Raw genomic sequence first — 26,382 nt, 5'->3', positions numbered from 1 at the left:
TGAAACACACACTACTACTAGTTGACAAGCCCTCTGCTGTAGTGATGGCACAAAAGTGTGTGGCCCAAGGGCAATTGAAATGGAGATGGGGGCCGACTCTGGTTAAAGAAAACAGAAGTGGAGAAGTGGTCAGAAATAGATAAATAAAGTCTAACTTACGGATTCGAAGGACATGGCGACCCATCTGACCTCTGACCCGATGATTCCGACGGCGGCCTTGGTCCTCTCCCCGTGCACCAGGTTGGGTTTGGGCAGGTCCATACAGGACGGGTACTGGTCAAACGCCTTCCCACCAGGCATCAGGGTCTGCAGGTAACGCTCCGCCTCTGGGGGGGGGGGGGGGGGTAGGGTTACGGATATAGTTAGTTTAGGAATATCAGTGACAATCAAAATATCGTGTAAGACCACACCAACTTAGTTTTATGGATGACATTCGCGCGCGCATTGATTTTCGCCTGTTCTCAACAAAACAAAAAAAATCACCTCCGAAGAGGCTCCGAAACTTGCAGACTCATATCGCCGCAAAGGGGCAGCATTGAGCCGGCTTGTCGTAATACATTATATACACTCACATTGTCCAACACAACTGTTATGTATGTGACTAGGAGCAAATTGAAGAGGGCGCCGCCCCTCATGAGCCCAGTAGTAATTCGCAATACCAGCTATGTCGTCCTCCGGTTTATCATCTTTTTTTTTTGCTAGATTTTTTTTTTTTCGCCCTCTCGCATTAGTTTTGGGGACACCAGAGGATGTCATCCATAAAATTAAGATGGTATGGCCTAATCAGCCTCTCTTTCGGTGTGATAGAATAAATAAGTATATCTATCTAGGCAAAACACTCCTTGAAACTTCACATTTTGCCAGCTCGCAAGTTGATACTCTATACTTTCAACAAGAAAATCACAAGCAAAGGCCTAAGTGTTCAAAGACATCAATAGAAATGCTGTGGAAATACGACATGTCTCAATGTCCATCTTAGCACTCTAAGAAGGACACTTCTCAAACCAGGACAACTGTTATCTATACTCAAATGTTCAGTTAAACTCAGCCTCCGTGTCATCACACAAGTTTTTGAAGAAAAGATGACTGTAAGATAGTATAAAACGTCTACTAGGTATCAAATATCTACATGTATATAACACTGCAATGATGACATCTAAACGCAATCCAATTGTAAGATTAAAAACTAATGATCTTACCAGGAGGGAAACACTGTGCCCCCCCAGGCTTGACCAGTCTCCTGTTGTTTGCTATGGCTTTACACATCTTACACAGCTCATCTATGGTCTGTCCTGACAGCACCTCAAAGTTCTCATCATAGATCACCTTTCCCTGCAAGACAGTATGTTCCACATTTTCATCACCTTTCACTACAAAGAACATTCTTTTAATTACATTCTTATATCTCTGTCTCTTTACCGGGTCGATAAAGAGACAGAGTTCTTCTCAAAAGCTCCCCAAAGTAGCAATTACTGTTGCGTGTAATGTTTAAATATTTGTCAAAAGCATTCTTTTATTGCTTGAATACAGTTTTTCCCTCTGCAATTTGAACAAACTTTGGGTGTGTTGCTCACATGATCCTCACTGAATAAATAAACCATTGCATAACCATTGTACAGTAGATTTTGCAGACCATCCTGTATGAATAGACAGAAAATGCGGGCACATTTCTTGTGATTCTTAATCCTAGCTATGTCTACAGTCTTTGTCTTGTCTATCACACCTTACAGAAGTGCCTTAAGGATGTACAAGTAGAATTTTCAGACAATTAATTGTAAAACTAGTATCAATTCTACATTCAAGCACAAAATTACTATTAAACAAAACACTTCTAACACTTTGAAAAAAACATGCACATGCAGTAGTCATTTTTCTCAGGATAAACTTCTCAGAGTTACCGTATGAGGGCAATGCAAGGGTGCATGCAAAAAGTATGAACCCTCCCATTCCCGTTTAGACAAACCCTACATTACCTGATCCTGTAACACATGTTCCGCGGTCACGTTGGTTCTGTCGACTCCTTTGATGCCGAAGACGACGAACACGAGAGCGGAGATCTGCAGCATGGGGCGTGGCGCCGGGTTACAGTCCACCTGCGTGCAGGGGTCGAAGTCCTGGTCGACCGACGGCTGGGTCGGGTGGGCGGAGATCGTCCCATCACTGCGCTCTAGAGGAACAACATGGCGGGGTTATAATGTGCACAAACCAGTCCATGGTACTTAACACCATCCATGCAATCCTGTTCATGGCTCTGAATACCATACATACATAGGCACACATACCTGTCCTTGGTGCTGAACACCATACATACATACATAGACATACATACTTGGTACTGAATACCATCCACACAAACCTTTCTGTGGTACTGAACACCATCCATGTAATCCTGTTTGTGGTTCTGAATACCATACATACATAGGCACACATACCAACCACATATCTGTCCTTGGTGCTGATCACATTCCACACATAGGCAAAGATACATGTCCCTGATGCTGAACAACATCCACACATACATGTAATACTAGACATACATACCTGTCCTTGGTATTGAATACCATTCACACAGACCTATCCTTGGTGCTGAACATCATCCACATATAGGCACACAAACCTGTTCTTGCGGCTGAACACCTTCCTCACAAACCTGCCCTTGGTGCTGAACACCATCCACACATAGGGACACGTGCCTGTCCTTGGTGCTGAACAACATCCACACAGGCAAACATATCTGTCTTGGTACTGAATACCATCCCCACAAACCTGTCCTTGGTGCTGAATACCACCCATAGAAACCTTTCTGTGGTATTGAATGCCATCCATACAAATATACCTGTCGCTGGTGCATAGTACAACATGAGCACAAACCTGTCTATGGTACGCCTGTCCTTGGTGCTGAACACCATCTACACACACCTTTTTGTGGTTTAATGCCATCCATACAAATATACCTGTCACTAGTGCACAGTTCAACATGGGCACAAACCTGTCCTTGGTACTGAACACCATTCACATGAACATACATGTCGCAGGTGCACAGTACAACATGGGCACAAACCTGTCTATGGTACTGAACACCATTCACATGAACATACATGTCGCAGGTGCACAGTACAACATGGGCACAAACCTGTCTATGGTACTGAACACCATTCACATGAACATACATGTTGCAGGTGCACAGTACAACATGGGCACAAACCTGTCTATGGTACTGAACACCATCCACATGAACATACATGTTACAGGTGTACAGTACAACATGGGCACAAACCTGTCTATGGTACTGAACACCATCCACATGAACAAACATGTCCCAGGTGCACAGTACAACATGGGCACAAACATGTCTATGGTACTGAACACCATCCACATGAACATACATGTTACAGGTGTACAGTACAACATGGGCACAAACATGTCTATGGTACTGAACACCATCCACATGAACATACATGTTACAGGTGCAAAGTACAACATGGGCACAAACCTGACCTTGGTACTGAACACCATTCACATGAACATACATGTCCTAGGTGCACAGTACAACATGGGCACAAACCTGTCTATGGTACTGAACACCATCCACATGAACATACATGTTACAGGTGTACAGTACAACATGGGCACAAACCTGTCTACCTGTCTATGGTACTGAACACCATCCACATGAACAAACATGTTACAGGTGTACAGTACAACATGGGCACAAACCTGTCTATGGTACTGAACACCATCCACATGAACATACATGTTACAGGTGTACAGTACAACATGGGCACAAACCTGTCTATGGTACTGAACACCATCCACATGAACATACATGTTACAGGTGTACAGTACAACATGGGCACAAACATGTCTATGGTACTGAACACCATCCACATGAACAAACATGTTACAGGTGTACAGTACAACATGGGCACAAACCTGTCTATGGTACTGAACACCATCCACATGAACATACATGTTACAGGTGTACAGTACAACATGGGCACAAACCTGTCTATGGTACTGAACACCATCCACATGAACATACATGTTACAGGTGTACAGTACAACATGGGCACAAACCTGTCTATGGTACTGAACACCATCCACATGAACAAACATGTTACAGGTGTACAGTACAACATGGGCACAAACATGTCTATGGTACTGAACACCATCCACATGAACAAACATGTCCCAGGTGCACAGTACAACATGGGCACAAACATGTCTATGGTACTGAACACCATCCACATGAACAAACATGTCCCAGGTGCACAGTACAACATGGGCACAAACCTGTCTACCTGTCTATGGTACTGAACACCATCCACATGAACAAACATGTTACAGGTGTACAGTACAACATGGGCACAAACCTGTCTATGGTACTGAACACCATCCACATGAACAAACATGTTACAGGTGTACAGTACAACATGGGCACAAACATGTCTATGGTACTGAACACCATTCACATGAACATACATGTTACAGGTGTACAGTACAACATGGACACAAACCTGTCTATGGTACTGAACACCATCCACATGAACAAACATGTTACAGGTGTACAGTACAACATGGGCACAAACATGTCTATGGTACTGAACACCATCCACATGAACAAACATGTTAAAGGTGTACAGTACAACATGGGCACAAACATGTCTATGGTACTGAACACCATCCACATGAACAAACATGTCCCAGGTGCACAGTACAACATGGGCACAAACCTGTCTATGGTACTGAACACCATCCACATGAACAAACATGTTACAGGTGTACAGTACAACATGGGCACAAACATGTCTATGGTACTGAACACCATTCACATGAACATACATGTTACAGGTGTACAGTACAACATGGACACAAACCTGTCTATGGTACTGAACACCATCCACATGAACAAACATGTTAAAGGTGTACAGTACAACATGGGCACAAACATGTCTATGGTACTGAACACCATCCACATGAACATACATGTTACAGGTGTACAGTACAACATGGGCACAAACATGTCTATGGTACTGAACACCATCCACATGAACAAACATGTCCCGGGTGCACAGTACAACACAGCTACATGACTTGTGCCTACCTTTGCAGGTTTCCCAGCTGTCCTTATGGATGTCCAGACTGTAGCGACAGGAGAACACGGTCAGCTCACACATGCTCTTGTACACGATGCCGTCCGACCCGCACACCTTGTCGCTCTCCCTGGTGGTCTCCGGGCAGCTGTGGGGACACAGGCACTGGGGCTTCCCACTGTGGATCACACAGCGCCCGCCTCCATAGCAGGTGAGGGAGCAACCTAGGGGATGGGATGGAACAACAAAAAATATATCTTCTGCTACAATCATAATTATAGTTTCTGTATCTACATAGCCGGTATAACCACCATTCGGCATAACACACCAGCTTCCCAGGCACATGGCACGGCAGCTGCTGGTTATATTATGCCAAACGGCCTGTTACAGCTAGTCTTTTCACATCTGACTGCAACCGTTCTTTAAAGCTATTTAGTGAGGATGCCCCTACAGTACTTGATAACAATGAGTTCCATTCATAGTAACTTCAGAATAGACTACTGATGTTTCAAACCACAAACAATGCAGATGCCTGAGTCTTCTCCTATATGTTGGACATTATTCATGATGATATTTGTCAATGGCCTGTAGAATGCTGCTCTTTAAACAGTCTAGAGCCCTTTCAAACTTCTCTTAGTAAACCCATTTGAAATTCTAGTGAGACCGCACTGTTAGAGGCAAACATGTAGACTAGATGCGTGACATCTTGGCTCTCTTGCTAAGTAAGTTGCAAACTTTACAAAAGAGAAACAGTCAAGTTCTTAAACAGCATGCAGTTAAAACCTGTAGATGAAGTGATTGATGAGTTAGTAAATAATATATGCAACAACTTAATTCATCACACAAAAATAAGAAAAACATTTTATGGTACACTATATCTCCACCAGCACATTAGGTTATCACCGATTCTTTTCCCATCTCTTTAAAGGAAACCTACACAAAAATTGAAAAGCCTACTATAATATGCTTGATAAATCCCAATTTTCCAAAGTCAAGTTCTTACTTCAAGTTGTTTCACATATAAGTCTGTCATAATTCTGGGATCTTCAACTGTTTGCAACTTATGCCGTGCCGATTTTCAACCTTTTGTGTAGCTTTCCTTTAAAACACCAGTTAATGCATGCAAGTAAGTGACTAGTATCTTTTCATTGGTGGATAATTAACCCTTTTGCAGCTGTAACCAATGGTCAAGCCACAGCAGAGTAAAGGTTAAGATGACACAATGAATGATTGACACGATGGAAAGACAGACTCTGGAGTCACCCACATATATAACGCCTCCTGTATCGTACACAACTGTAGCCGGCCGCGGCGCACTCAGCAGAACAGCCTGGAAAATAGCGTGCACACCAGAAACCAGGAAGGTCAGAGGTCACAAGTAAGGTCAAAGGATACAACAAGATCAAAGGTCATGTTGTATGTCAAGCAGTTGCTGAAGCATTTATTGTATGTATCAGGAAATGCTGAATCAGATTTCAGGTAATTTTACATGTACAATTCCAGTAAAAAGTGATTACTGTCCAGATTTGGTGCAAGTAAGAATACTATGTTTCAAATGTATATGGACAGATAAAGGTAAGGTAAAGCAGCCATCCTCAATTGAGGTGAAGCAAAATGCTTTTTCAAGTAGCTAGTGGTAGTTCAATGCGGCCTCGCACAGACACTTGTAATGAATACCTTGATATTTGATACCTACCAAAGCAGGGCTCGAAATTTATTTTTGGAAATAGGTGCAGTGGTGCACCCAACAAAAAAAATTAGGTGCACAGAAAGAATTTTGGGTGCACCACATAAAATAAAGTTGAATGTCAACAAGACATAAGTTTGACGCTACTGCCTCCTTTAAGAACTTCAATCTGTAATTCTATCCAGATTTCAAATTCCAACCAAGCAATACATCAAATAAAGTACAACAAAAGGTTATATTGCTTTTTTTGATACTTTTCAAGAATATTCTTTATTCTATTGTACAAGAGAACCTTTACCCTATGGAGTACAAAAATATCTAGGTGCACAGTCAAAAATTAGGTGCACAGCTCCAATTTTGGGTGCACATGCACCCAGTATTTCGAGCCCTCCAAAGTATAAGTTGAATACAAGGAAATACAGTACTATCAAAAATCATGCTGGGACACATTGCAAGGGTGCTATGTCTTACCATGACTGTTGTCTGCACTCCTTTTAACAGTGGTACTTCTGTGTGTGGTAGTAGTAGTAGTGGTGGTAGCTGGAAGGGTAGTGGTAGGCATGGGAGGGGACATTGACCTATTGGAGATGAAGCCTGCAGTACCAATGTGGCTGCTAGGTGGAGCTGGTGTGACACGCTGCTGCTGGCTCATCTGTCTGACCTCAGTAAACGCCTTCTGCTGTCCGTGGATGGGAGCGGGGTTATCGAGTGACAAGGCCTTGGTCACCTGTGAGGAAAATGTCACTTCAGTCATTCATTCACCATGTTTAAGATAGTGTTATGTTTGTTAGAATCATTCCAAAACTGGCAAAGCTTGTTCATAAACTAGCACAGAATATGCAGTGTAATCATGTACATGTAAAGCATGGAAACACTATAAAGGAAAGATGTCTTAGCAGATGCTAGCATTCTTTTGCACGACTGTTTGTTATGGCTGTTGGACTGTTTCTATATGTATTTAGATTTCTCTTTCAGTCACCATGGAAACTTGGGTCTTACTTAGCTGCAAGACAATTTTGAAAGAAATTTCATCTGCAGACATTTTGGTACACTTTTGGGTGCCTTTCTCAATCTTTTGAGTTGTGTAGCTACAGGTAGGAACTGAGTGTACATTGATTTACCAATCTGATGATTTACATGTATCTACAGATACATCGTTTAAGGTAATAAGATACTAAATACAAAAGTTACTCAAGCAACTGGATAAGTTTTGTAAACGGTCAGACGTTTTAGACAGCATCCATTATCTTCCATCATTGACTGGCGAACAACAGCTAATCTTGTCTGAAACATCTGACAAAACTCATCCAGCTGCTTGAGTAGCTTTTGTATTAAGTATTTAGGCCACACCAATTTTTTTTTTTGCTTCTTGGAACAGCCTCTCCTGTTTTTCCCATTTTGAAAAAAAAAGGGTCACTATTTCTCATTCACAAATTTTTACTCACGTCTTTAACTACTTGTTCAGTTGTAAAACTCAATAGCCACCAAAATAGATTATAAAGGCCTGCACATTCATGTACCTAAAAAGTGTGGTCACATTTTATAATAAGTTATAATTTTTCGTTTATTAAAACTATATCTCAATATCAATCCATATACATGTATTACATCTATTAGCAAAAGGTAATTTTGTTACTGCATAGTACTAGATCAAGGAAAGGGGTTCATTGCATAAAATGAGCCATACAATGCTGAAACTTGAATAATCCTCTTATTTTTCATGTTTTGTAAACCCTTATCTATTTTTTTTTCCCTGTCGCTCCAATTTTTTCTGAAAAAATCTGAGAATCAACAAATAAAATTGGTGTGGCCTTACAAGACGAATTAAATTTATTCCCATTTTACGTTTTGACATGGAATGTTCCATACCCTGTCTGAAGTGCTGTCCACGACCTTGTTCTTGTCCTTGAACAGCCCAGAGCAGTCGGTACAGCCGAGAGCCTCGGTGAAGTTGTTCTTCATGTTGAGCAGACGCTGGAGGTTGGTGTTGGGCTGGAACAGCTCCGGGGGGTGAGACGCTGGGGTCAGCTGGGTCACCAGGACCAGGGAACCGGTCAGCAGCGCCAAGTAAACAACTGTATGGACACAACAAGAGATGATATAGTCAGGACCAGGGAACTCACCAGTAGGGCCAGGTAAACAACTGGACACAACAATTATATAGTAAGGACCAGGGAACCGGTCAGCAGGGCCAGGTAAACAACTGGACACAACAATTATATAGTAAGGACCAGGGAACCGGTCAGCAGGGCCAGGTAAACAACTGGACACAACAATTATATAGTAAGGACCAGGGAACCGGTCAGCAGGGCCAGGTAAACAACTGGACACAACAATTATATAGTAAGGACCAGGGAACCGGTCAGCAGGGCCAGGTAAACAACTGGACACAACAATTATATAGTAAGGACCAGGGAACCGGTCAGCAGGGCCAGGTAAACAACTGGACACAACAATTATATAGTAAGGACCAGGGAACCGGTCAGCAGGGCCAGGTAAACAACTGGACACAACAATTATATAGTAAGGACCAGGGAACCGGTCAGCAGGGCCAGGTAAACAACTGGACACAACAATTATATAGTAAGGACCAGGGAACCGGTCAGCAGGGCCAGGTAAACAACTGGACACAACAATTATATAGTAAGGACCAGGGAACCGGTCAGCAGTGCCAGGTAAACAACTGGACACAACAATATATAGTAAGGACCAGGGAACCGGTCAGCAGGGCCAGGTAAACAACTGGACACAACAATTATATAGTAAGGACCAGGGAACCGGTCAGCAGGGCCAGGTAAACAACTGGACACAACAATTATATAGTAAGGACCAGGGAACCGGTCAGCAGTGCCAGGTAAACAACTGGACACAACAATATATAGTAAGGACCAGGGAACCGGTCAGCAGGGCCAGGTAAACAACTGGACACAACAATTATATAGTAAGGACCAACAGGGCCATGTAATCAACTGGACAAAACAATAATCTCTGAGGCTTATTCATTTTCTTGTACCTTATACTGGTCAAGAAGTACAAATCATAACAGTTACTGACTCTGTTGTGATGTACATGTAACACACAAGCTTCAAGAAACATCTAGTCAGGTATCACGAAACTAACTTGGGTAAGACCACTATTTTGTGTTGGGAACAAATTCCTGTTTCATGGTCGCTTGAAAGATCCTCTGCGTTTGGTAGAATTCATTCTAAGCATGATCTATCTGTGATTTCCCATACATGTTGGACTTTTTGGACCCAATTTTATACTGCACACCACCAGTTTTTGTTTTTTATTGGAAATCACAGAAACTTTTAAGTCTTGTTTCCTTTTTCTTAATGTTATGTACAACCAAAAACAACTCTACAAAAATTTATTTATCTATCTTTTAACTCTACAAAATATACCATTTGGCTCGCCCCTAAGACATTGCCAAAATGATATGTTTGAGGGGCATTACAGCAAGAAATGAGTGCTGGTGAAAACATCACAAGCACACAGTCTTACCTACAATGGCCCAGCGTGCTTTCACAACAGGCACTGCAACATAGTGGTACATGAGACCCTGTAGCCTGACCGACAGATGACACCCCTCCTGTTTAATGGAATCAGCCGGCCTCTCCCCCTCCTGCTGCAGAATGGACAAGTCCGCCATGTCCAGGTTCATGTCCAGGAGCATTACGTCATCATCAGACTGTGCCTCTGTGAAAAAGTATAATTCATGAATCATTTATCTTCAACTGTATCTGTATCTATATAACCAGTATAACAGCCCTTCAGCGTAATACACTTACGGCAAGCTTCTCCGACATGTGGTGTGGAAGCAGCTGGCTATATTACCTGTTACACCTAACTTTTTCATCTAGTTGTAAGCGTTGTTTCAAGCTATCCATATATATATATATATATATATATATATATATATATATATATATATATATATATATATATATATATATATATATATATATATATATATATACAGTCAAACCTGCCTTAGCGACCACCTTTTCAACGCGACCACCTGGTCATGGCGACCGCTTTTTCTCGGTCCCGAAATTTTCCCCCATAGGCACAAGCATTAAGCTGCCTGCCCAAGGCGACCGCGACCGCCACGAATTGGGACCACACAGAGCACAATCCCTGCCCATGGCGGCCGCCTAATTTTCAAGCGTGTGGTGACATCGGATCATTTTGCTGTCGGATTTCACGGAAATGTTTTCAAGACTTTGAAGGACAAAAATAAGGGCAAAAATATATGGAATAGCAATGTTATAGCATCGATTCCTCCATGAAGTGTTTTGATAAAACGTTGCCCCTATAAACACTGTAAAGACAAATGTTTGTGATGTTGTTGTACCTATCGTAATCTTATAGTTTACAGCAAACTCAGTTCGGTTTAAACTCAATTTTCAAAACGAATACGTAGTGTATGGCGCCAAAAAGTCAGATTTCACAGAAGTTACTATCTATTTCTTGTAGTTTCAACAAAAATGTGTTTGTGTCTTACTAAATTCCGCCGAAAAATGACTTCGCGGCGGGCAAAACATCGGGCGAGAAATGTTGTTCCTTGGTCCCGACGCCATTTTGGATTTGGCGCGGCCCGGATTTGGCGTGCCGCTGACCTTTCTAAAACACGATGCTTTTGTGTATGAACATTTACGAATACTCTAGTTATTGATGAAAATTAATATTCTTATTTTCTTTTTATTTCCATGAATCTCACAAACCTTTATTGGACGCTGTGCGTTCTGGCTGCACTGACTTACCTTTCGATGCGGTCGCACAGAGCTTGCCGCGCCAGCGCGGCGCGACGAAATCACACCGTTCCGTTTTCATCTTTAGTTGTCAGATCGAAAACTTTTTTTCCCCTTTTATCCAGCAGTCGGCGCCCCAAAAAAGGCTTGGGCCAGCAGGTGTTTTCTAGGGATTTGTCTTAGGCCTTAAAACTTCGATGATGTGCCTGTGTGCGTATACTATTTGATGTAACGTGTGAATGCGGGAGGGGGCTGCGTTTGTAGTCAAAATATTATGACGAAAATTTGTACACGATGTAGCGGTATACAATTATTACAACGATAATGGAAAATGTAATTTTTGTAGGATCTTTCTGTCAATGAGAATTGAACCTGGTGGGGGTCATGCTGTCTAAATTCACATAATTTTCCATCCATTTACGTGCTGTATTTGAAAACCTCGACCTGGAAACATGTGAGTGGAATCCTCTTCATGGCGACCACCTGTCCATCGCGACCGTTTTTGCTCGGTCCGCCGGGTGGTCGTCTTGGGCAGGTTTGACTGTATATTAGAATAGTTCTAAATCAATTTTTGAAGTTGATAACTCTGGTACTTGAAGGTAAGACTAATTTTTGTTCTTTTCTGAGCTAAACTGAGGTGAAGCATGATGCTTTTTTAAGTAGCTGATAGTAGACTAAATGTAAAATTGTGGCTTCCCTACAGCTTGCATTTTCAGCGAAGTACACATGGTCACCCCTGCTCTTTTTGATAATGTCTAATAGGGTTTTTCACAAGCAGAAGTCTAAAGCCTAAGGTTAATGACTCAAGTTCCCCCATAAACAGGGCTACCGACTTTACATCCCTGTTTTAAAGGACAAATATGTACCCACACATTATTACATGTATTATCTTTATTATTATTGGGTAGGCTGACTACTCTCTCTTCGCAGCCAGGGGCTAAATTGCGAGGAGCGCACAATTGGCGGGGCTAGATCGCAAGGGTCTGGAGCGGCTGCTATTCGGCGCTAACTCAGGTGACCTCAATACGACAATTACCCCATGTGCGGCCATAGGACTGTAGGTTTTGAACCACTCACACCGGGAAGGACCCCTACTCTTTTTCGGTAGGTTCTTTAACGTGCTCGAAGTGTGGCTCTCCTCAAACACGGGACCTCCATTTAGCGTCCTATCCGAGGGACGTCCCTTACCGAAGCTACATGTAGGTACTCATGAAGTGATGAAAGTCGCTTAAAGTGCCTTTCCCAAGGACACAACATCAGGGCATATCGGTGGTTTCGAACCCGGTACCTCTCGGTTGTGGGCAAAACATCCTACCAATTGCGCCACATGATGCCACATAAGTTCATCAAGCTTTTGAAGAGACAGACCTACGCTGATGGAATATGATGATGATGTTTACCTTCTTCCAGGCCTACTTCCTCCATAGTCAGCATGGGGATGTCATCCTCGCTGTCCTGACGGCCGCTCCTTTGCAGAGGATCATGGGAAGACAGGAAGCACTCCACATCAGGTGGCAGCTGAAGGCTGTCTGTTGCTGCACAGCTGCACCTACAGCACCTGGGAGGAGCCAATGCCAAACAACACAGTACTTTTACTTAATGTTTACAAGCCTTAAGGTAGAAAAATAAGATGTGGGTAAAAAAAATTCTCCAGTGCTAACAACATTTATTCCAAAAGTCCATATGCTTAGAATCATCTACGCGTGTATTTGTACCTAGTATTTCATATTCTATGAGTTTAGGTGACAATAGCCACAGTGCACAATCATTAACCATATACAGCCAAACCTGTATGTTCCACTACTTCCAATGACCTACTCTACAAGAGGACCACCTGCCTACTTTTCAGATGTCCCTTATGACGTTTCCACACCAGTAACAGCGGCTAGTACAGTTTCCTGGCTCCAGTGAATGAAACCCGGGCCGCCAGCGCACAAACCCAACGCACTTACCACTAAAATAAAAGGTCCGAACCAGTTAGACTGGTCAGTAAGTGCCACTTAAACCACACTGTTACACATGTACATGCTACCCAAGGCTCACGGTGCAATGCAGACGTACCCAGTGCAACATGCAGCCTCACACGATGAGAAGAGCCTGTGCCAGAAGTTGAGGGTGGGGGGCATGACTAACACCACCATCAACCAGCAGCTGCTCACGATCAGCGACATGAACAGTCCAAAGTCATGCACAGCTGGGATCTATAATGATAATAATAATAATGGTTTATTGGTCAGAAATTACATGTGCAATGACTACCAGACTGAGTGCTGAATTGCTGCAGGGTTTACAATCACATAATACACAACAGATACATATTTGCTCCACACTTGCACTTTGTGGAACTGTCGCAAGGGTCTGGGCGGCTGCCATTCGGCGCCAGCAGGTGACCTCAATACGACCTTCCCCAACCGGAGGCAAGTACCCATTCACACCTGGGTGGAGTGAGGAAAGTCGTGCCTTTCCCAAGGGCACAACATCGGGGCATAGCAGTGGTTTTGAACCCGGGACCTCTCGGTTCTAGGCGAAACACCCTACCGATGCCACAAAAGGGAAACATAGCAACGTCACATGGTTTGGTCATTGTGCTGAAGATGCAAGTTACATAGTACGGCCACTTAGCTAGGGTAGAATAACTCACAATCTAGAGGTTCTGGGTTCCAATCCCTAGCAGGTCTCGACTTTCAAATGTCACATGGTACAATCATTATGTCAAGGATACAAGCACACATTCTATCAATCTATGCAATCTTTTTTGTTTGTTAGGCTTGTTCACTCAGAATCATGATGTTATGGGTTTAAATCCCAAGCAGGTCCTAAAGTTCAAATGCCACATGGTACAATCATTGTGTTGCAGATACAGGTATACATTCTATAAATGCCAACTTTTTTGTTTGTTACAACCAGAGGCAAAATTCAGTCCTCATACGGCTCTGCATGCAAGTTAAAATAATTAAACATGTACATATAATTAAGTCAATCGCACAACCAATCAGTATCATGGGCAGTACAAAGTAAAAACATGGTCAAAATCAAATAGTAACAAATTGAAAGTAACACACTGTATTAAGGTTGAAGAATTAAGAGACAGAGCGTTCGTCTCGAAAGTTTCCCAGAGCAAACTATTTATGTTGTGTGTAAGGTTTAAATATTTGTCAAAATTTGAAAGTTCTTTTGTTAAACTTCAATAAAAGGAACTCTAATACAACTGTGAATCAGCATTTTCATGGAAGTTAACAGAGTTCAACACACTTTGCCCCATCATGTGTAACTGTGATATGCAACATCTGGGGAGGGTTGGCCTTTTATGGATTTGAGAAACAGCCAGACTTCTTAGGCGTAGGAAAATTAACATTGTGTTGATTACAATCCTGAAAAAAACTGAGGTCGGTGGGTGATGATTCTTTTTTAGATTTCAGCCAGAGTGATCCAACAGATACAGTTTAACAAAACTGGAATGCATCAGTGCAAAACACGAAGACTGTTAGAAAGTTTGCGAGACTACTTGGCATTCTGTACTTGTTTCATCAGATCAAAAAGTTCTGCCTTGCCCGAGGTCGACCCCCCAATAGGCTAGGGTCGGTCAGTAACCGGAAACACAACATTTTTTCTCTAGACCTTACAGCTGGGATCTGTGCCAAATATCAGTTTAATCACACTGATACATGGGAAGTGTTGGGTGAATTTCTGTGAAAAGAGGATGTTTGGCTGGCTGGGGTCCAATGACCTGAGAAATTTTAATCTGAGACACTTGTGAGAAGATCGAGAGTCAGTGGACCGTTTCTACTTTCAAAATAAGTCTTGTACAGTCAAACCTGACCGGGCAACCACCTCCAGTCACAAGCCACACTAAAACAGTCTGGTCCATTTTTACATAGTTAACCACATCCTATCCTAAGCAACCACCTGTCATCAGCAACTATTTTCCTCAGTCCCTAGTGGTTGCTGAATCCAAGTTTGACTGTACTCTGTAATTCTTTATTTGTTAACTGTAACTTAATTTTAGCTGATTTAACGGTCATTCCTCAACAGCTAAAATTTCATCATCGCTAATATTTGATCACTAATATTTGAGACAGTAATTTTTGTTCCCACCGTTGAAATTATGTGCCGTGACCTACTGCATTTTCCCCCAACTACTATATTTACCTGCCGCTATATCAAGCTGATTTACAGTATGAATATTTCCTAAAATTTAACCACCTGTTTCTTTATCCAGTGCCCACACACATAAACAAAAATCTCATAACTTTTTGCATCATCTTGCAGGGGTTTTTCTAGAAAAATTGAATAAGAGGGAGCACACACAGACGAGGGAGTGAATTCTATGTGTTTATGGAAGAATCCATTGCTAAGCAAAGGCTTTATGCTAGATATCTAGCTAAAATCTGAATTTGACAAGGGGGTGCTGGGCTGAAACAAGAGGGCGCAGCGCCCCTCTTTCCTGATTTAGATGAACCCCTGATCTTGTTAGCTAAGATGATTTGTTTTTGTTGTGTCCATTTGGTACATGTATGTTGGTGTGTGTACATAGTCATTAGTCTCTAAGAAGTGAGTGGGAGGATGACTGCAACAGAGTGGCATTAGAGTGGCAGGAAGTAGAGTTCAGAGTTGGTATAGCTAGGCGTTAATCAAACATGCCAATCCAAGTCAGGTGGCCAATCAAAGAGGCTATTAAATTCACGGGGAGGTAATTCTTTTTGGTCTGTCTGTCTGTGTTTCCACATTAATATTTTTTATAAATTTTCTATATTCCAGTCACATTCACTACATAGAGTGACAGACAAATGTAATGTTACCGATAAACCTTATTGGCATAATTAATGAAACATACAATTAAACAAGACTTACAAGAAACTTTTGAGATCTTCCAACTCTTGTTCATTTACGCCGAATGACAATTACTCCTTGACAAGCAACTTTAAAATTGTGAAGCAGTCAGACGTTCATTTTAGCCTTATCCTTTTAAATCTGGGGGAAAAAACAACCCAAAAAAATTGAAGGCCATAGCACATCCAGGTCAAAAGATACAAAAAACTGAAGGTCTGCTGCAATACCAAGGTCACATACCAGGGGGGGGGGGGGCAAAATCGACCTTGACCTTTGTCTCCCCAACACCCACCCACATACCAAATATCATCGCAATCCATCTAGAGTTATGTTGACTACAATAGTCCGGAAACACAAACACACAGACATGCAGACAGCCAAACAGACACACACACACAGACACGCCAAAAACAATATCTCCATCTTTCATGGAGATAAAAACAACAAATCATATTGGTGCTGTTTTTACCTGTGAAAACATGTTGGCAGCAAAGGCTGCTGCTGTAGTGAAGGAGGTGAAGAATGTGGCTTTTCCCGCGGTCTTCACCGTGTGGGCCATTCTCTGCAGGGGGTCCTTTAGGTGTGCCGCCTGACGGAACGTGTTGATGAAAACAAACACGTCGTCCACCCCTGTACAATAATAAACAATTAACAACACACATGAATTACAACGGATGATAATTGAATGCTAGCAAGCTAGTCCTAAAACTAGTCCTAAAACTGTTATCACTCAGTTTGAGTTGTACTATACGCAGATTGAATACAACAAATATTTGCATACAAAACACAACGACTGCTGAATGCATTCACTATATGCAGATGGCATACTTGTATACAGATTGAAAACATTCAAATATGCAGGTTGCATGAAAGTAAAGCAAAATGCATCAGAGAAGTTCTGAGAAAAAAATTCCATCATACAATATATGCACAATGTATACACTTTGTATACATATACATTGTATGATAGAATTTCTCTTTAAAGTTCAGAATGTATTTATCTTTCCGATAGTATTGAAAACAAATAAGTTGCATAATCCTACCAATAAGTCTTGATACATAACGTAGTCGAACTGCACAGGGCGTCTGCCACTTAACCAGTAACTACATGTATGGTCAGGTCTAGGTCGTTGATCTTATTTGACGAGAACGGAAGAAAAAGAGGAAGAAAAGCAAAGCACAAACAACAATGTTTCGCTTCTGTAAAGGTACAGTCAGTTGTCAACATTGACCAGATAGTCCCTTTGATAAGGTGGTCACTGGCACAGGTTTGACTGTAGTTTTTTTATCCAACGATTTCTCACCTATTCCAATGATGACGAACGCCGACACTCCGTTCAGGATGCCCAGAGCCTTGATCTGAAACACGACCCGGTACAGGAAGAACGCCACCATGAAGCTGAGGATGATACTGCACATGCCGAAGAACGTCAGCCACGCGGAGAAGGACGTCAGCACGAAGACGAGCGCGCAGATGAGGCAGACGCTGATCAGCGCCAGTTTCACGTCGCTCCAGAACGTGGTGAGGACCTCGTAGTCAAAGATGGCGGGACCTCCGTACAGCACGCCTACTTCCCTGGAGTAGGAGAAATCAGGGAAATAAAGGGTCGATATTTGTGTGGACCAAAAAAAAAGTTAAAACACAAGACCAAAAAAAGTTAGCTTACCAAAAGTAAAATAATTGCATGTGGTCTGTGAGCAATATTGTTGGTTTTACTATTAGCAGAGGGTTAATTATATTATATTTGTACCATTGGCAACATTCTTGAGAAAAACTAATTAAGTCGAAACCGGTCGAATTCCATCACAGACTGAGATACAAATGGTTCCTATGTCACCAAGGTTTATGTTTTTGGTGCCATTTGTGTGTGTTTGTTTGTGTGTAGAAAGCATAACTTGTAAGTTATGGATCCGAATGTGATATTTGGTATGTGTTTAGTGGTCAGAAAAACAATGGTCAAGTTTGATTATGGGTTTTCTGGGGGCTTACTACGGTACTGCAGGCAAACTTAAGGTTTCGATATCTCGTTTTCTGGACCTGGTATGGTCATGATTTGTTTTTGTTACAACACTGACAAAATGATACTTCATACAAATCTATAATTGTGGCATCTAGCTTTGCAGGCCCTCAATTTATAATCATGCCTAAGCCTGACCCCATTTCCAAACAATTTCCACATTCCATAGTCTACACAGTAATCTTATCCCCTCTCAGACTTTGATGACCCTCTGGCAAAATCCTTATCTTAGAATGCTGGGACTAAAGTAGCCCTACATGCGCTGCTAAGAGCTGACCAGCTTTGAAAACGATCATAGAATGACTTTTCAGCTTTCAAGTGAAGAATGAAATTAAAGTCAACAATTTAGAAGAGGGCCTGAGAGAAGCACTTGATGACAAAAGGCAGGCATTTCTTCAAAGGCTGCTATTGTTCCAGCTCTTAAAGTGAGACCAACAACATTCGGGCAGTAGACAGGTAAATTAGGTAGAAAAACAGGTGGACCCAGAAATAAACAATTTTTTGGAGGCAATGAAAAGAAAATAGATTTGTTTAAAGGTCACATCAAATGATGAGGGTGATGATCAACTGAAATTTCTAAGTTTTCTATCTAAATTGATAATATTTGATTTTTAAAGATATTTGTGGAGTGCTGTAATTCTTGTTTCTTTCACAGTGACTGTAACTTTATGTTCACAGTTTTCACGGTCACCTCTGTACCGTGAACTTATCATCACTGTGAAAAACCTGTTGCAATTTTTTATGATTCCTTCACACATCCGGTCTGTAAATAACTTGCCGCCACCGTGAAGTTAAAGTTCAGTGAAAATGTCCATTTTCCTTACACCATGAAATTTTAATACTGTGAAGATAAAGTGAATTACAGTGTTAAAGTGCATTATTTTACTATAGGTAGACATTATTTTTCCTCTCTTTTGATTTTTTCCACTAAAATTTCTTGTACAATTCCTCACAAACAAACCATCCTGCGTATATATATCTACTAACTTTTAACTTTTATTTAACACAAGTTTTCCCTCTTTAGAAAAAAGATGCTCTCCTAATACTTTTGTATCTGTTTGAAAAGTTGCCTGTAGGCAATACCTGTATAGCCTGGGTGCCATCTGACTATATACTGAGTCTCCTACACTTGCTGCCCTGAAAAAATTGTCTGGGATCGGTTAGGCGAGTTTGGCTAGGAATCTTTTAAGGGCAGCGAGTGCAGGAGCTCTGGTAGTACTGTATTTCACGGTAGCAAAATTTCACGGTGTAAGGAAAATGGACATTTTCACTGAACTTTAACTTCACGGTGGCGGCAAGTGAAGGAATCATAAATGATAACAACAGTTTTTTTCACGGTTATGATAAGTTTACCGTACAGAGGTGACTGTGAAAACAGTGAACATAAAGTTACAGTGAAAGAATCAAGAATTACAGTAATTGGATGGCACCCAGGCTAAATCCTGCAAGCATAATTGTAAACACAACTCAGTCACACAAAAGATGGTGTGGCTTCTCTGAACCTTGGCAACTTTTCAAACCCTACAACAAAGAACAAGGCCTGTTGTAGGCTGGCACATAGTGGAAGTGACAGTGCCAAATGTGTGAAGTGCTATTGGCCTGTTAGTTTTAAACCTCTTGGACTAATTCCAGACATCTGATACCAATAATGGTTCAAAAGTGTAACCTGTTGGATGTAAAGAAAATACTTCTTGGAAACTCTGAAGGGGTTTTCTTATCTTTAACTTTAAATATTATCTGCCTACTTCTTCCAAGCTTAGAAAAACACTGTATCTTCTTTTGCCACTTATTCTAAGTTCTAACTGACATACAATTCGTGCTCCTACGAAAAATGGAAGTTCTGCTGCAGTACCAAGATTACACACAAGGGGGCCCAAAATCGACCTTGACCTTCGTCTTGCCAACACCTACCCACATACTAAACATCATCACAATAAACCAATAGGTTATTAAATTAAGCTAACTACAAAAGTCCGGAAACACACACACACACACACTCGGACAGAAAGACACCCACAATACATATATCCATCTTTTATGGAGATAAAAACAAAAATGACCCTATATATTATCTGGTTACGTACTTGGTAGAAACAGAGTCCAGGACATCGATGTACGTGATGACCCAATCCTTGAACTGTTGGTCCTGCTCGTCCTTCCTGTCCGACTTGCTGCGGAAACCCTTCAGTGGCGCTCCGAACGTGATCTCGCTCCTCAAGATCTGACTCTTCAGGTTCTTCTCATCCATACTCTCATCTACGAACCTGGGGAAAGTAGGGATACTTTCAATGTCAATCCTAAGAAAATTGTGTTTCTTTTCTTTCAAGCTACATGTAGAAACAAATACAGTGACATAATGCTAATATCCTCACTGGTCTCAACAAAAACGCTGTACAACTGCAATCAATATTTTCATTGGTAGGCAAATGTCTAACCAATGACAAGTTGTAATGCAAAATAAATCAACCAACTGGATACATTTCCTAAGACCACAACAATTTAATATCTTAGTTAACGGCAGCGTTCCCGCCAGCCCAGGGTAAGAGTGCGTCCACCAAAATATAATATCCCCATATTATATTTTGGGGGGGGAGCGCCGAAGGCGGTCGCAATGTAGGGGGGTCCAGGGGGATTCTCCCCCGGGAAATTTTGGATCTTCAAGCCTTCAGAAACGCAATCTCCCGCATTTTGAGAGACAAATCATGCCATTGAGAGTGGTTGTCAGTGGTCCCTTTTACCGCCGCCATTGTCATTATCGGTGGCAGTGCTAACGAGAACGACCCAAAAATATGCTTTTCAAAACGCAGGAAATCGGTAGATTATGTTGTCACCCGTTGTTGTTTACTTCTGACACATTGTTTTACTGCTATATTCGTGTTTTGAGGTACGTGGATACCGACCAAGTTTGATAATGAGCATGGAAAATACTATTTAAGTCTTTGATTAGTTTGATAAAACCGGCTATCAGTTTTCATTTTATGGCGATCGTTTGTTCTCGACCGGAGAGTTCGTTTTTATGTCACTAACACCGGTAGTTCTCGTGAACGTTACTAACAGGAAAAGGTAAGTAAACATGAGCTTACAAGTAATTTTCACAAGCAGGCCGTAGTTTATTAAAAAAACATAACGTTCGTAACGTTACCAAGTACGAAACTAGTTAATTATCGGACGATATGCGATAAGTATAGAATCCATTTGTCGGTCAAAGAAGCATAAATTACCGTCACAAAAGTGAACATGACATCCAGGCCGGTTCAATGTTGGGTCGATCCTAGAAAATCAATGATCATCCAGTGGCAAAATCGTAGCTGCAAGGCAAACAGTCCTACAGGCGACAGCCATGGAAAAGAAAGTTGTGTCTCTACAGAAAAGTCGTGCGTGCTTCGGCTCACAGTGACGACTCTCCATGCTTTCTTCATCCTGTACGTACCATTCTTTTTTTCCTAGATGTACGTAAAACTATGCTCATACTCGTGCAGTCATACTGCGAGCCAGAGTTCAGGTCTTTGCGTCAATTTTCCAATAGCAAATTGAACGAAATCGCGACACAACTTTTGACAAGATGGCTGCACTGAGTTGTGTTCACCGCATCCAAACGTAAAAGAGGGAAATCACGATCACATTGTAAGTTGATAAACACAATGACATTTCTCTATATAAAATCGAAGGATTACAAGAAGTTGGGTGTGATTTTAGTGAATTGTATTAGTTTGTGGGACATACATAATTTTTTTCATGTATCGATGTGCTTGCCGTGTGCTTTGTTACGTTGTGATGCTATCATCCTTCAGGCGTTTCATGATCATGTTTGGCGCGAACCTTTCGCCTGAGCTCGTCCCAGTTCATGATCAAGATATAAACGGCTTGTGAAATACTAATAGAGCCGCAAATATCTGTATGACTGTCATTAAAAAAGTACAATGAGGGCAACAACACGATATTTAGAGGCGCTCCTTGTTCGAGTGAATCTTGTACTGGCCCCGCGGCCGTAGGACCGTCGGCACTTCGCTGAACTTCGGATCTTAGAGCTTACGGGGGCGTGTCTCACTGGGGCCAGGGCCGCCCGGCGTGAGTTTGATGTTTTTAAGGCGTGCGGTGCTCCGCCCCTGGCCCTGGACTGCTAACAATGCGTAACAGAGAGCCCTGGAAGTACATCGTAGGCTTCTTTCTTACTAAATGAGCGGTTGTTCTAAGATTCTAGTTCCACTTGTGACAGAAATTAGCCTCCCTTCAAAATTTTGTTTGGACGCACTCATTTCCAAAAAAAGTGCGTCCAAAGACGCACTGAGGTATGCCTGGCGGGAACACTGGTTAACGGATTTTTTTTTCAATTCTAGCAAAAAAAACAACATGAAAACAGAATGCTGGGGTGAAAACTTGCACCTGACCCTGTTCACTCCCTGAAATTGTGTGCACCAAAGTACAAACTTTCCTCTGAGATTCTGTTTTCCTGTTGATTTTCCAATCTAGCATTTATTTAAAAATCTGTTAACCAAGAAATTAAATAGGTGTGGCCTAAATTAAAGAGTAAAACGTTTCAGAAAGCATCATTATGTTTCATTCAGTAAGAGATGAGAAGGTGGATTGAATACAAAAGATTATTCTGTTTTCTCTAACAAACATGCATGTCTACCTAATATAGGAAAAAAGCTCTTTGAATTCATTCTCAATACTAGAAAAACATTCACAAGTTTATCAAAATAGCTTCTTTGAACTACAAGGTCACAACATTTCCTCGTTGGGATCCAGTAGACCTTAAGTTTAGATGAAAATGACTGCCCCCTTACCAGTAAAATGTTGGGTGAGTTAGCGCGAGCATCAGACTTCCCTTCACGCTGGCCAGGTTCTCGCCCAGACCGTCGTACCAGACCTTCCCGTCGCGCTTGGTGGGGAAGAAGTACGTGAGGAGCGAGTTGGGCGGCGCACAGTTGTCGTACTTCTCCAGCGACTTGTCCTCGCGGATGGAAACGGGTTTCCAGCAGAAGTCCTGGAAGTGCGTGTGCGTCATGACCTTCTGTTCGACCTTGTGGATCGTCTTGAGACGCTCGGGAGTGAAGATGTTCAGGTCCTCCTGAAGACAACATTTGAACAGGTATTAGCTAGCTATGCGTCCATGCGTCTTTTGGACGCCCTACACTAAAACAACAAAGAAATTAGACACCACTTTTGCAGCTGGATGCCCAGAGGACCCTGTTTCCCTGGTAATTAACAACCAGTCCTGCATTTGATTTTCTTTAAGAAGCACAAATCTATTCAGCTATCTTGTTCTTTAACTTCTTAACTAGAATAAAGTTTAAGGTGACCATAACAAATTTCAAAATAGAATGCTCTTTTTCATCACAGAGTACAGGACTTTTTGATAAGTTACATGACATGTATGTTATGCCTTTGCAATATGCAGAAATAAAGTAATAAATTTCAGTTTGTCCCTGAATAGGTACAATACAACAAAGAACAATCTGCAAAATCTCAGTGGAGAAAAACTAATCTCCAAACAGATCTAACGGTGGCAAAGACCGTATCCAACTGGCAAAGGGAGTTTTCATAGGCTAATAAGGCTGAAGATTTGACTATCAGTCTTATTTGTTCTTACCTTCTCTTCCCCCTGTGCCACATATATAATCTGCATCCTCCATCTTGGTTGTGTCTGTGTGTACGCAGTGATGTAAGTATTCCCCGTCCTGTCTCCTGGAGAAAAGTTCCTCTTTATTCTCGACAAAAGACCTTCTTCTTCTTCCTTTTCCCTCGTTCCTTTGAATATTTGTCTGAAAGTTTCCTTGTGTTGTTCGTAATAACGTTCCCCAGTCGATCTTTTTCTAACACGCTGCTTGTTTTCTTGAGTTAGAGGTGATTTTTTCGATAGCCCTTGCATGAGATCTACAAAATTTGATGTTTCATGTTTTGCTATTCTTGTCTTTTGATGATGTGACTCTGTTCTTTGCAACCTCTGTAATCTCAGAGATTCCACGAAGTCTGGATTTTGTATAGATTGTAAGTCGTCTTTGCTGAGAAATCTGTTTGCTGCGAGCGTTTCTTCGTCCTCCGCGTCCCGTTTCCTTCTCCCCGAGCTCTGCGCGTTTGTGTAGTCCCTCAGCGCGGCGATCAGCGAGTCTTCCCGTTCCGAGGTAATGTGGTTGGGGATTTGGAATGCGTTGAGGGAGATGTCGATCTCCGGTTTCTCGTACGCCAAGAGCGCTACGCAGAGAAGCGACCCGGGTATCACGAAACTGATAACTAGAACAAGCGTGGACGACCACACTTTGGTAAAACAGAGCGCTATGTATCTCCAGATACATGATAACTCCTCAGTGTCTTCTACGTTTAGCGAAGTTAGAGGCTGATAGCCATTGTTGCTGTGGTTGTTGTGGCTTGTTTCCGACTCGTGCGCGGAGTCCATGACTACCGTGTCCGAGAGGGGCTGCTGTAGGGCGAACAGGGTCTCATCTAAGGAATCCATCCTGCATATCAGCTCTCAGGTCTTTACACACTGGGGAAAAAATAACAGTTTTTAGAAATTAGGTTTTATACACAGAATGAGTGGTTTTTTTTACTACATTGCTGAAGGTACTCATACAATTGCTAAATTGACTGAACCCATCAAAATTCTATGAAATCTGCTATAATTGCAATACGAAATTGGCTACCGAACCTATTGGGAATCTAAAACTTGTAAAATATGCAAGGGGATGTTTTCTGAGACGTCAACAAATCATAACAATCTTTTTTTCTACGAAAATAGCTAACGATGTTAACAACACTATACCATAAGGCTCGCCCCTGAGGCATCACCAAAAAGTGAATGTTTACTGCCCCTTGCTGTAAGTGTAAGGTAAATATGTGATCTACAAGTCCAAGGTTTTGATGTACAAAAAGAAGGATGCAGACAGTTTGACAGGTGTTTATGTTGTAACTTATTGTACAAAAGCCTGCACTTACAGTCTAGCTTTTGTCTCGAAAATAAACTAGCTAATGTTGTCATGGCAACGTATGTAAACTTACTCAGGAGCTTGGGAACGAGTGGTTTTCAGTCTGAGGTTGCAACAAAAGAGTCTTTCAGCATGTTTCGAGTTCATTTGGAGTTTTGTATGGTTACTTGTAGTTTTTTTAAACAGCATTTGTACTCAGAAAAACAGGATGCTACTATAACAAAATTTGATTTTTTGATAAGTTAGATAAGTTGTTAATTCATCTAAGTTCCAGCAGTTAGATTAATCAATTTTCATGTTACGGTGAAAATAAAGAGTTTGCAATAGCATTGCAGTTGAAACAACCATAGCAACAGAAAGGAAGACAGGGCATGAACTTAAAAAAGTAGTGGAAAGAGAAAAAAACTTTAAAACAATGAAAAAATGTCAAAATGTATAGTACAAATTACAATAGACTCATAATCATATATAAAGGATTTATAAGAGTTCTTCAAGGCATTACTTCTGGAAGAGCTTAAAGAAAAACAAAGATAATGTCCAGCTTTGGCAGCTAAACCTGTTTATCTGTAGCGCTTTGGAGGTACATGTACACCATTGATATCGGTACTGTAAATTGATTTACTTTTGCAGCGGTTTTATTTTACAGTACATGTTCAAGGGAAAATGAGGCTTTCACAGTCCTTTAAATCTGCGGTTGAAACATTCTGTAGTATACAATACATGTATATAGTTGTAATACATTGGAAATGCATATTCACAGTGTCCCTGACTGTTGAGAGATCACCACGAAAATAAAACCACCACAAAAGTTTCATGATTTTCAGCAACTATTTCAAACAGGCCTGGCAATGTATCTTATCTTTTCAGCGCAATTACACAAGAAGCTGATAAAACCTGGAGTGCAAATAACTTTATCTCCTAGAGCCAAGCTTATCTATCTGTCGGTAAACACTTCAACCTGTTTCAACAGTGGTAGATTAAAAACAATGCAGATTAAAAGCCATTCAATCTAGCTGCATTGTCTAACAGCTAGTAACTGGAGACTGTTTTACACAATACAGCCACACATGTATC

The 26,382-nt window shown here is 41.5% G+C and overlaps 1 protein-coding gene across 1 annotated transcript in view; it reads right to left on the bottom strand.

Annotated features, from left to right (window-relative positions):
* Positions 1-24,863, bottom strand: part of LOC136443062 (protein dispatched homolog 3-like) — a 32,610-nt gene extending 7,747 nt beyond the window's left edge. The window contains exons 1-15 of the mRNA XM_066440127.1: positions 23,976-24,863; positions 23,170-23,453; positions 20,467-20,646; positions 17,669-17,940; positions 16,834-16,994; positions 13,596-13,735; positions 12,935-13,092; positions 10,285-10,479; positions 8,650-8,855; positions 7,252-7,507; positions 6,361-6,423; positions 5,105-5,317; positions 1,974-2,167; positions 1,200-1,332; positions 160-326 (exon numbers count right to left, since the gene is read on the bottom strand). Coding sequence (XP_066296224.1) covers positions 160-326; positions 1,200-1,332; positions 1,974-2,167; positions 5,105-5,317; positions 6,361-6,423; positions 7,252-7,507; positions 8,650-8,855; positions 10,285-10,479; positions 12,935-13,092; positions 13,596-13,735; positions 16,834-16,994; positions 17,669-17,940; positions 20,467-20,646; positions 23,170-23,453; positions 23,976-24,839 — 3,486 coding nt within the window. The 5' untranslated portion in view covers positions 24,840-24,863. The remainder of the gene's footprint in view (positions 1-159; positions 327-1,199; positions 1,333-1,973; positions 2,168-5,104; positions 5,318-6,360; positions 6,424-7,251; positions 7,508-8,649; positions 8,856-10,284; positions 10,480-12,934; positions 13,093-13,595; positions 13,736-16,833; positions 16,995-17,668; positions 17,941-20,466; positions 20,647-23,169; positions 23,454-23,975) is intronic.
* Between the last annotated feature and the right edge of the window lie 1,519 nt (positions 24,864-26,382).

The sequence above is a fragment of the Branchiostoma lanceolatum genome, chromosome 10, assembly GCF_035083965.1.
Source record: "Branchiostoma lanceolatum isolate klBraLanc5 chromosome 10, klBraLanc5.hap2, whole genome shotgun sequence".
Taxonomy (NCBI): domain Eukaryota; kingdom Metazoa; phylum Chordata; class Leptocardii; order Amphioxiformes; family Branchiostomatidae; genus Branchiostoma; species Branchiostoma lanceolatum.
This window is presented reverse-complemented; position numbering and strand designations above follow the sequence as displayed.